Source organism: Amblyomma mixtum, chromosome 5 (assembly GCF_055824585.1).
Source record: "Amblyomma mixtum isolate Tamu chromosome 5, ASM5582458v1, whole genome shotgun sequence".
NCBI lineage: Eukaryota > Metazoa > Arthropoda > Arachnida > Ixodida > Ixodidae > Amblyomma > Amblyomma mixtum.
In genome coordinates this window covers 49471922-49484086 of record NC_143016.1, presented here as the reverse complement: position 1 = coordinate 49484086, position 12165 = coordinate 49471922, and the positions used below count along the sequence as shown (strand labels likewise).

The 12165-nt window shown below is 43.9% G+C and overlaps 1 protein-coding gene across 1 annotated transcript; it reads left to right on the top strand.

Annotated features, from left to right (window-relative positions):
- The first annotated feature begins 1630 nt into the window (after positions 1–1630).
- On the top strand, positions 1631–11424 carry LOC149342078 (uncharacterized). Its single transcript, XM_089542085.1, has 5 exons — positions 1631–1815; positions 4399–4550; positions 7181–7248; positions 10714–10800; positions 11220–11424. The coding sequence occupies exons 1-5, from the start codon at positions 1675–1677 to the stop codon at positions 11348–11350; spliced, it is 579 nt and encodes a 192-aa protein (XP_089398211.1). The 5' UTR covers positions 1631–1674; the 3' UTR covers positions 11351–11424.
- Positions 11425–12165: the final 741 nt, after the last annotated feature.

Below are 12165 nucleotides of genomic sequence, written 5' to 3'. Positions count from 1 at the left end.
TCTATTTCTGTTGAAAGAATCTTCTGCCGAGGAGACCATACTACAGATGCATATTCTAGGGAAGGCCGGATGAGAGATTTGTATGCTAAAAGTTTGACATCTTTCGTTGCTCTCCCCAACTTTCCTCTTAGAGAACACAGTTTCCTATGTGCCACCGCACAAACATTTTCGACATGATTGTGCCAACTTAGGTTGTGAGAAATTGACACCCCCAGATACTTGAATGTACTAACATTAACCAAATCGTGAATTGCAATACTGTACTGAAAAGAAATTATATTTCGTTTGTTAGTTATATGGGTAAATGTGGTCTTATTGAAGTTGATTTTCATTTCCCATTTCTCACACCAAAAAGCAAAAGCCTGCAGGTTTTGGTTAATGTTAATCTGATCTCCATCACATGTGACAGGTGCATAAATGAGGCAATCATCCGCAAATAGTTTCAGTTTAACAGAATTTCCAACAGCACATACTACGTCATTGATATAAACTAGAAATAGCAATGGCCCCAGCACAGAACCCTGTGGTACACCAGAATACACAGATTCTGTAAATTTAGCATCGCACAGCCGTTATTAATAACTTAACGTATTTGTTGCATGGTAATAAATTTCGGATAAAGCTCGAGAATAGTCCTGCTTGAGCAAAAATTTTCCCCATGTGAAAATTTTATTTAAAACTTAATTATCCGCTTATTGTACATACTAGCAATACGTATCCAAGTTATCCAAGTTGATCAATGAGCGTATAATAAGCGACTTAAGGAAGATATTATGGAGAGAACGATCATTCTGGAAAGAATGGAGGTAGCTTGACAGCGCTAAAGACGAAATTAGACGTAGACAAAAATCGATGTATGCGCAAAGTGGCAAGCAGGCAATGTCATTACCAGTGTGGACAAGATTGATAATGCAGCATAAGAGTTCAACACAGATTTATAGCCCGACCAAAGTGATCAGGACGGTACTGAGAGCTGCAGTAATGTAGAGAAATTGGACAAGGTAACGGACCCGAGTTAGCTGAGATCAAGAAGAAACGGCCAGTGGAGGGCATGTAGACCGTTCAGCTGGTGACCCAAGGTCGCTTAAAGCAACACAGGAGCATTCTAAAGCAATGCCGCTGGGGACGCCAGACCGACAGGTGCGCGGATAAAATTAAGTTTATGAATGTAACTTTGACGCAGCTGCTGTAGGAAAGGGTTAATTGAAATCTCTAGGAGAGGACTTTGTCCCGCATTTGACATAGTTCTACAGATAACGATGAATATATGTTCGGAGTTCTCCGTGTTGTTACGCACGCAGAGCTTTGACGAACGCACCAGACAGGGGGATCAAAAACACGTGTCAAAACGTTTTATTTAATTTGATGGAGCCACTTGATGTGTCTGGCATTTAGGTTGCGAAAGGACCACCTCAATTATACTGTCTTCTGCTTTACGAATCAAGTTTGACGAAACAAAAGAGAGATATGGAATACAGCATACTGTTGGTTACGTTTAACCGTTGGGGCAATAATTTCACAGCAGGTCTCATTAAGCGTAGATGGCAAAAAAAATAGAAAAAGTAAAGATGGAATCCATGACGCAGCCCAGAATTCTATTACCTTGCATGCTGTGTAAAATTAAGCAGATCGCAGCATGCCATATTAAACAAACGCAGCGGACAAGAGTTTTCAATGCGCTACTTGCTGCGCAGTAGGATGGCACTGTTTCATGCAGCGATCGTAGCTACTGTTTGCATCGTGCTGCTATCTCCTGACCTTGCCTCTTGTGAATCGAAGGATCAGCAGATGCAAGATCTGCCGGATACTTTCGAGGTAAAGTTAGTTCAACCTGCTACGTTGCCTACCCGTTTTGGCCGATTTCCAATTTATGGATAAAAAGCAGTAGGTGTCTGAGCCACGTGTCAGGTTATAGAAAGACAGTTGTATGTAGACAGGTGGATGCAGACAGATATGTAGAGAGCCCATTATCTGCAGCTACGATTGTTATCTCGTTTTAGACTCGAATGCGCTAGCGTTATGCACTATAATTCTGCTTGTAAAAAATCGACTTCAAGTTAGTAGTTACAAGTAGACTGTATGGGTGAATATGCTTAGAAAATATATTGAACCACTAATGAAGTAGTTGCCAAGCTTGTTATTGCTCTATTTTGCGGGCCTAGATGACCTTGACTCTTATAATGCGCTTGCTGCTTTAGCTTTGTTCTCCGGGTTTAATGGACAACTGTTCTTAGCGCAAGGAAAAACGTGGTAATTGCCTCTCTCTCGGTTGAACCTCAGCTGATGATCATGGTGATTGGTGACCAGAAAATGAAAGTCGCGGTTACTGTCTTACTTACCGTTGGACACCTGAACCGCGCCGTGTGAGAAGTGGGGGAAGGTGGGAGTGAGAGATGAAAGCGATAGAGGTGCCTTCGTGGAGAGCTCCGGAATAATTTATACTACCTGGGGATCTTTAACGTGCACTAACATCGCGCTGCACACGGGCGCCTTTGGCTTTTAGCCTCCATCGGTATGCGACCGCCGTGCTTGGGTTCGAACCCGGGTACTCTGATTCATTTGGCAAGCGCTGTAATCCCTGACCGACCACCGAGGGTACCTCATCTGCGCTGCTAAGAAGAGAGATGAATCAGGGAGTTAAAGACGGAGGAGTGAATGAATGGCCATGGCGCAGGGCACCGTATAATGTTCGACAAAATTATCCCGGGACCTACACTACGACACCTCTTTCTCTCTTCCTTCTTTTAATCCCTCCTTCCTCCCTTCTCTCATGGCGCGTTTGAGGATTCCGCCAAGTGAGACAGTCATGCGCCATTTTCTTTACTCAAAAATCACTGTTACCATGAAGGTTTTTTCATGTGCACAGACCATGCACAGCAAATGGGCAATTTTTGAGCTTCGGCTTCATCGAAATGCGGCCGTCGCCGCCGGTGTCACCCTTCGGTAACTTTTCCTCTGGCACACCCGCTGAATGCCTCAAACACTGAGTCACCGCCCGCAATAGTTACATAAACAGGAGGCAGCCAAAAAAGGAGCCACGGTTGAAGTAAAGAGGGCACGCGTTAAGAATAAAAAGCAGATAAAGGCTAATGATTGAGGAAAACGGTTTGATTCTATCATGCGAGAACAAGGAAACAAAAAATACGTGTTATAAAAAAATAAAATATCGCTCAATATCACTGAAATTACGTTTAGCCACTAGTAATTGATGCAGGAAAGTTTGTCCTCTCCAGCTTAATTAATGTTGACATCTGCCAACGTGAGCTGGTGGAAATGAAGTTATTTAAAATATTTTCAGTCCTATTGCCACATGCTAACCATGGTACTGCGAATCAAGTTGTTGTTCGACCGACAGACAGCCTCCCAAAGAATTATCTGCAAAAAATTAGCCCTAATGGAGCTCGGAGGAGCAACGCGTATCTCACAAGCATTAGCAGCGGGTGTTTTTCAAACGGCCATCGGCCGTCATAGTGGCGCATCGCTTAACCGCGGCACACCTGAGCCAGGAATGTTATGAAGACAGACCGCAAGCTATGAATATATGCAAGAAAAAGAGTGCTTGCGAGGAAGGGCTCTCTTATTCTGTTTCATTGTACTTTTAATAGTAGGTGAAGCGTCCTTCAAGTTTTTTTTTTTCACGTGTTATTGAGTCATTAGTCCACCCAAGCGCAACAATATAGCTACAAATAAAAGTTCATAGCCAATTTAGTCCTGCTTTGAGGATGCCGATAAACACCTTTAATTAGTACCGTTCAAGTTTCAATTTTTTTTTTTTTGCTATTCAGTCACCCTACCGTCCGCTAGGCGTGTTGGTTAGCCACGATGCTGTAGCAGGGTGCCCTGACAATCAGGAATTGCTTTTAAAGTGTCGAATTGGCATAAATTTTTTCTGCATAAAATTCCTTTGTAACGTATTCGCTGAACTTGTGCTGATTCTGGTGAGTCGGTCACCCCTATCTGTTTTTGCGCTTTTGATTACTGGTCATATGAATTCTTGTTTCTTTCGGCAGTGGGCTCAATAATTGAACCCCGGTGAAACTCGGTTTTTATTCTTTTCCTGAGAAATTTCGTCTAACCAACCACCAGACACATTGAGAGTGAATGAAAAGTAAAGCTTCTGTCCGCGACCAGGAACTGACGTAGAGCACTTGTCTATTTGCTTAAATATATGCCTTCCGCTCTGCTTAAGAAGTTTCTCTTTTTTCTCAAAAATGGTGCCCTCCCTTTAAAGTCTAAGGAACGTTAAAAAAGGCGCGAACACTCTGGAAATCTAGTCTTTGATATGTTTGGAATATATGCGATATAAATTAACACCCTGAAAATGCGTTCAGAAGAGAACATAGATAAAAGAAGCCGTCTTAGCCTGGAGGATATCTCTCACGCTCATTATTATTGCAGATCTTCGAAAGTTTTCCATATGGTGTCGCTATGTACGACATCGATCATGATGGTGACCTCGACTGCCTGACTGCGGAAAGGACGGAACTGAAAAAAAATCCCCCGCATGCAACTTACGTTCTTCTCCTCAAGGGCCTGAAAGGGCATCCAGCGTAGGTTTGATTGAACCGTAAAGAGTTATTTTTTTTGTGATGCAAAGTAATTTGTTTTTATGCGTGTGAGTTAGCTTAGCGTTATTTCATTATTATTGTGTGTTTAACTCTTTGGAGCGGCGACTGCTATTTTGATTTCAAAGCAATAACTTTTCTCCCTCAGTAGTATGCTTAGGCCTCATCAATGCTATAGTTCGTAAGTTTTCCAATGCTGAACGCCAGCGGTTATTTTTTGGTGTGTGTACACAACTCTACATGTACCAAAAACATTTGAAAATTATAATGTCAACGTCCTATGAGTTTTCTAATGACTTGATACTTCGGATCCTCCATTAAAGGCAGTTTTGGATCACAACCGGTTTGGAATGTCCACAGGAAAGCAGAAATTCAGAAAATTTCTTATGCTATTAGTGCCCAAGATTGTCACAAAAAATGGCAGCCAACCTGTTATCATGCTCGGTGCTTTGCGAAATACATTTCCTGCATCCATAATATCGCACACATTCTTTGGAGCAGACTACCATAAAAAAAAGTCATTTCTAAGAACAATGGGTTTTCATTTTTTAGAACTTTTGTTCCCGCTCTTCCGGATTCTGTTTAGGATTTTTCAGGGAATCGGAGGGATTAGTTTCCTATCGTCAATTATTTTTTATAACAGACTATGCAAAGATTTTCCTTACTATTATTTTTCTGAAGGTCCTCAAAGGGCATACAGGTCATGGTTAAAATTATTTCTTGTATGGTTCTTGCAAAGCGCAATAATTTAAACGTTTAGATCTTGTGAAGGAACAAAGCTCGATTTCGTAGGCTTATATGTACAAAGGAAGCATGCGCGTTCAAATACACACTTCGCATCCACTGCGCAGTCGCATTCAGCTGGCACGTTTAACTGAGTATGAGCGCCATGACAGCCATATACTGGTATCGTTTTTTTTTTAAATAAATAGTAATAAGGGCACCTGCCGCGGTGGCGCAGTGGCTTTGGCGTTCCACTGCTTCTCCCGAGGGCACGTGTTTGATCCTGGTGGTGGCAGCCGTAATACAATGTAGGCGAAATGCAAAAACTCCCGTGTGCTGTGCGATTTCACCACCCGGTAATTAATCCCAGGTGGCCCAAATTATCATTGAAATATATGAAATGTGCGCTTAATAGAAGAAGACACACAAAGCACTGACACACTTTGACATTGGCGCAACTCATAAATTGAAAGTGAATAAAGTTAAAAACTCTGTCCTTGTTCCTTCGTTACTGTCCTTTTTCTGCCCTCGTCTATTAAGAGCACAATTATTTAAAAGATAATGAACGAATTAAGCAATGAAGCAAGGCTTAAATTAACCAGGAGTTCACCTCTACTGCGTCACTCAATGTCTACGTTCCATCGGGACATTAAATATTGTCACGTCGTAGTGACGGCAGTCCAGCGGTCAGGAAAACACCAAGAAGACTTGGAAACGAAGCTCTTTATTTGGGCTGACTTGCGCCCGCAAAAGAACTGAATCACTCGGCGGCGGCGTAAGCAACAAACGTGCTCGTCAGTCGTCGAACTACGAATGCCCGCTGCTCGCGGCATCGATCAATTTAAAGCCAGCAAGAAAACTTCGAGATAACAGGTCAAGATCATCAACAGTAATCTAAAAAAATGTAGATGCAGCTTTTCATGGCTGTGATCAATCGAGATTAGGCTGGTAGCTTCTCGCGTCACAAACCAAAATGATAACACCCTTTCCTGCGGCCTTGAGCGCGGACACTACGATGATACGTGGCAATATCACAATATACAATTTTTGGACGTAAATACATTCATATTAGAATATATTTCAGATTAATGGTCAGAATGCAAATAAAAAATTTGGTTGCCGGATTTCCTTAATAGTAATTTCTCCTTTCACTCCCTTTTTTATCCCTTCCCTTACGGCGCGGTTCGGCCGTCAGTCGAGATGTGAGAGACAGTAAATGCGTCGCTCTTCAAAACCAGTTTTAATTTTCATTTCCTGCAAACTTCACGACTTTCCACGCATTCAATTTGCGTTGTATATGTACATTCTGTGGAAAACTAATCCTAATTAAACATTTACTCATCGCACCCCTGTAATCTGCAATTTCTACCATGCGTGAAAAGCATAGTATGCTGAAGCAAACTGTCAACATTTCTTTCAAAAGTGGGTGCATACCGTCGTTTGTGATATCGCTGAATTTGTATTTCTTTTACTATAGTTGAGACGTGTGTTTTTATTTGATTTATGGGGGTTTAACCTCCCGAAGCGTCTCAGGCTATGAGGGACGCCGCCGTAGGGAAGGGTTCCGAAAATTTCGACCACCTGAGGTTCCTTAACGTGCACTGACATCGCACAATACACGGACCTCTAGAATTTCGCCTCCATCGAAATTCGATCACCGCGGCCGGGATCCAACCCGCATTTTTCGGGTCAGCAGCCGAGTGCCATAACCATTGAGCCACCGCGGTGTGTGCCGAACCGGCTTAAAACCTCCGGCGGTTTTTTGCCACTCCCTGCTACCTGAGGCTGTCTGTTTTTGAAAAATTGCTGCTTCTGAATGCAGTTGATATGCTTCACAATAAACCTCGACTCACGAAGCAGCATTTATCTACAGCTTTTAGCTCTCATTGCAGGAGAAACATCACTTACCACATGAAACCTGGACCAACACTGGACACCAATATCTTCACAGTTGATGAAGGTAAATATGAATATGTTTTGTAGCAGTGGCTGTCTTAGCGTGGTTCCGCTCATTTCGCGTAGCTGTCATCGATCTCTTCCCCTTCGCACCCTCTCGTCTCTCCCTTGCCGCTCCCCTCTGGGGAGAACAAAGGAAGAGTGTGGGACCACAGGACGAATGAAAAAGAAGGGCAAAGACGGAGCAGAAAAGAAGGTAAAAACACAGGGGAGCGAGCACGCTTGGCGGCAATTTATTCACGCTAACCACAAGCGAAGCCGAAGTTTAGCGTCGCCCGCGGAACGCTGCACGTAAGCGGGATCCTAGAGTCAAAACATGCGTCCGGTAGGGCAGACTCTCGGGACGCCGCCCCTAAGTGCGCTGCTAGACACGGTTCTTAAGACTTCAAGACTGCACACACTCACTTCTAATAATATAAGGCACTCATTGTAAGCCTCCCATAATACAAATGCAATCGTCGTAAATTCATTCTTGCCAACCATTTCTCGAATGAGTTGGAGCTGGTCACTAAGTGTGCCCTTCTTTGTGGCAGTAAGGTCTTGACCAGTGTTGTGCAAATCAGCAGAAGAAAGGAACAAAAGCTAAGTGAATCAGCTTTCCTGCAGAGGGGGCAAAATGCCAGTGACATCATCATGCTCGCTGTTTGTAAAAAAACAAGAACCGTAAAAAATAATGCGCTAGAACATGCATGACCGTTTCGAGCATTATAACAGCGATGGTTACAGCACTCAAAAAGCAAACCGGAGGAAACGAATTGCATTCGGCTATGGTAATCGATTAAGCTGCCATAGGCCAGAGAAAAGCGGTTTCCGGCATGAAGGCCACCTTGCATAGACCTTTCGGTTGTACAGATCTTTGGGATGGCTTGTTCAGACCGTACTGCACATTTGCCTCAACACTATACAACAATGCAGCCACGCATGTGCACCATTCCCCGAGGCTAATGCTTGCATTCTAAGCAGAGCTTTAGCAGCTTCAAGAAGTTCATAAGGAAATGCGGTCATTGGTGAGAAATGTGCCAATCAGGAAAGGGGAGAATATTTGTCCAACAGAACCTCAAAGTACTTTAGTTAGAATGAATGTAATGTTCTCACGCACTCAGAGGCCTAATATGACTGGATATATATGATCACATGAATTACTCAAAACTGGCTCCGCCCATCGCGGTCACTTAACGGCATTGGCGGTCGGCTTCTGATCCCAAGGTGGCGGGTTTGATCCTGGCCACGGCGGCCTTAATTTCATTAAGACGACGTGCTAAAACGCCCGTAGACTGTACAATGTCAGCCCTCGTTAAAAGAACCCCTGTAGCATAAATTATTCCCAAGTCCTCCGCTGTTGCGTCCCCATAGCCCAAGTCGCACGCGGGACGTTCAAACCCCTCAGTCCACATACAGCTTCCAAGCCCTTTGATTACACACGCGGTGCAGCGATGCGCCACTGTCACAGCTGATCGAAATACAGCCAACGGTGGTACTTGTGAGACCCAGGTTGGCAACCCCTTGCGATCAATCATTAACTGAATCGCGCCTACAGCGGTGGACAGTTTGCTGACAACATGGTGGACAGGCTGTGATGACGTCGCAAGGTCCGACGGCCTAGCTGGCCGGTCAAGGTTGTTTCGCTTTGGGTTTTTGCTCACACCAATGACGACGATAACGACGCCGGGTTTTCCGCTTAACGAAACCGTTAAAGCTATCGCGTTAAAAAAATCTGAGGGGAAAAAAAAGAGAACGGCGCCACAGCAACCACGTCCGCCGAAGCGACAACCGCGGCTCCTTCAACAGATGCCCTGGTTTTTCGCGCTATCATTGCCTGTTGAATGAATTATCTGTTTTGTTCAGGTTTTCTGCAGGATACATAAAACACCTATCTTTGTTGATTTCAGAAAATGCAGACGAAAGGCTGCCAGAAAACATACTGTACAATAAAACATCTTTTCTTGCTAATTATGGAGTTTCTTGAAACTTGTGCAGTAACAATTCCAACTACAGCATTTATTAATAAGCTCTAAGACCAACCGCTTTTAAGAACACTGCACTACAAAAAAGTGCTTTAAAAGTCGCTTAGAGCATATGAAACCCACAAAACTGTGCAAAAGGAATGTCGTCGACGTGGTCAGCGCTTTCATAAATATCGTGTCAATGAACCGTAAAGCAAGAACCTGTGTTACTACATATTCAAGAAAACTTTGCGCAGAATAACACAAGACGAAAGGGAGAAACACGTACACACACACGAGCGCAAACTTGCAACTGTATTTTTCGGAAACGATACATCGCCTTAAAAAGCAGAAAGGGCGCCCGCCTGTGCGCCATGACCAGCAGGTGCCAGGGTAAGAGAGCACTGAAGAACAAATGTGTCACGAAACACCAAACACAGTTTGTGCCCTGCACTGTTGGTGTGGTGTATAAGGTTCCACTCAGCTGTGGGTCTGTGTGCATAGGCCGGACAGGGCGCTGTCTCAATGACAGGCTCAGAGAGCATGCCAATTCATTGGGCTCAAATGGAGGCTCGAACCTGTCATTGCATTGCCTTAAATGCAAACACTATGTAGACAGGAATAAGAAGAAGAAACAGCAGTGCCGCCCTCTCCTCCGTTCTACGGTTGTTATCGGGAGAGCTCCCGATAGGGTGGCCCGGGAAATTGTAGAGGCTCGAGAGATATCTAGTACGGCAGGCTGCGTGAGTAAAGCATCGATAGCCCTTCTCAAAAAAGAACTTGATATTATACGTGACCGATAACCGGCTTTCATGTTGCTACGTTCTGGGCATTTCCGCGGAGTTTGAATTGTCTTGTGCCTATCACAGATGTTATTTTTGCTGTACCATTGTGCTCCCTGCAGTGGCTATCGTACGCTGGCGCCCTTTCTGCTTTTTAAGGCAATGTATCGTTTCCAAAAAATACAGTTGCAAGTTTGCGCTCGTGTGTGTGTACGTGTTTCTCCCTTTCGTCTTGTGTTATTCTGCGCAAAGTTTTCTTGAATATGTCGCTGCACCAACTGGCCCAACATTCTGCTCTACTGTGTTGCTAATTCCGCGCCAAATTATCGGACTGCCATACGATGCCGCCCTGATAATGCTAGATACAGCGAGTCCATGTCCCAAATAGGGAGCTCGTGTGGATTACATTGGTCAAAGTAATCTAGGAACCCTTGGTGTTTTGATCATTTACGAGCAGCGACTTTCGGGCAATATCTTACGTAAATGCGCATTTAAAATACACCATGAAAAAATCAAATATACTTTTTGTGATTAATGCAGCGCGCCTGTCAAAGAACCTTCTAATTTTTAGGTATTACTAGCAAGATCCCCATTTAGATTATTACTCAATGCCGCTTAGAGCAGCAATTCGACATGACCTGTATAAATCCGTTGCCTTCCATATGGCGTCCCTCAGAGCTCACAGAGCCTGTTTTACACGTTAAGATGAAAAATTATGTTCTCTACTCCTTGAAATCTGTGCAGATTATGGCCATGAGCAACTTTCCCGTTTCATATACACGGACTACTTAAATTGCGCTCTTGGGGAGTTTCCTTTCGCCGACCGTCAAGGTGAGCGAGCTTTCCATGTCTTTGCAGCGAAGTTGCTGTATCAGAAAAACACACAATGAAGTCAGAAGTCTTTCAGAAACCCTCTCAGGAACATGTTCCTTAAAATAGATTCTTTCGCTGCTAGGCTTCTGTATAAGCGCACTATGCCCTCTATAAACTATATCGCATAAGTATCTCTTATTGGAGAGATGGCTGGTATTTTCACGCCTAATTACTATCAGTATACATAAAGCTAACAAATATTGCACGCGCGAAGCAGAACTCCATCTTCGAGTAGTCACATGTCTCTTCTCAGAAGTACTTATTGACTACATGCTCTAAAAACCAGTCTGTTTCATTTATTACATCAAACGGTTTTCTGCAATAAAGTCCATTTGTATTCTATGCTAATCTCATCTGAATTCCTTCTGCATTCGCAGAATGCATATTGTGGGTCAAAAGCGCCGTAAAAGACGATGTCCCACAAATCTGTCTGGAAAAGTTTCAAGACAACTGCAAGGACGGAGTTCAGGCCTACGACAAGGACACCTGTGGGCAGATGGTCCAGTAAGTGCCGTACCACAACGGAGGCACTCCCACCAGAGAGGAGATGAAGCATCAGTCTTAAAACCTGTTAGAAAAGCAATAAATCTGTTCCCGCCATTCTGTGGTACATGGAAATTTCTTCTTTGGAGAAAATCGTTTTCTCAACAGAAACGCTTTGCGAACACCAATTTTGTTCTTTATTAAAACTATAATTCCTTGATCACAAATGTAACTCATTTCATCGGCCAAGTACAGCCCATCAGAAGTAACTAAACGATTAAAAAAATATATTCTTTTACAATTAGGTTACTTTTGATCAGTTGCTTATTGGCACAGCACGAACACTCAAGGAATACAGAAAGCTGGTGAGGCTGGCATTATCGGTAATGTGTTCTAATAGTCACGTTATTAATTTCACGGGAATTATTTTTCAGTTTCAATTTTCCATGCATAATGGACAGAACACGACGGCTATCAATGCGGACGTGGCTTTGTGGGCTCTGTCCTCCCGAAACGCCTGAGCTGCTGTGGGTTGTAGCAACAGTTCATGCTTGGCACCATCCTTTGCATTGCTGGATGGAGCGGCCGCCGCTGAAGCCATCGCGATTTCGCGCACCATCAAGCTCTGCTGCGGTCAATCACGCAGTTCGCATATTTTAACTGATTCGCAGGCAACCTGCCGAGCTTTCACTTGCGGCCACGTCTCACGTTCAGCTCTCCCCGTTCTCACGTTATGACATGTGCATCGGGCCACGAGGGTCTGGATAACAACGTATGGGTCCACACCTTACCTCGTGACTACACCCACGAAGCGAGGAACCTCGGTCCTAATCCTACTCC

Excerpts from the sequence above, each read along its gene's own strand:
- LOC149342078 (XM_089542085.1), top strand. The coding sequence starts at position 1,675 with ATGCGCTACTTGCTGCGCAGTAGGATGGCACTGTTTCATGCAGCGATC. Across the intron at positions 1,816-4,398 it reads ATCTGCCGGATACTTTCGAG|ATCTTCGAAAGTTTTCCATA; the intron begins GTAAAGTTAGTT and ends TTATTATTGCAG. Across the intron at positions 4,551-7,180 it reads GGCCTGAAAGGGCATCCAGC|GAGAAACATCACTTACCACA; the intron begins GTAGGTTTGATT and ends CTCTCATTGCAG.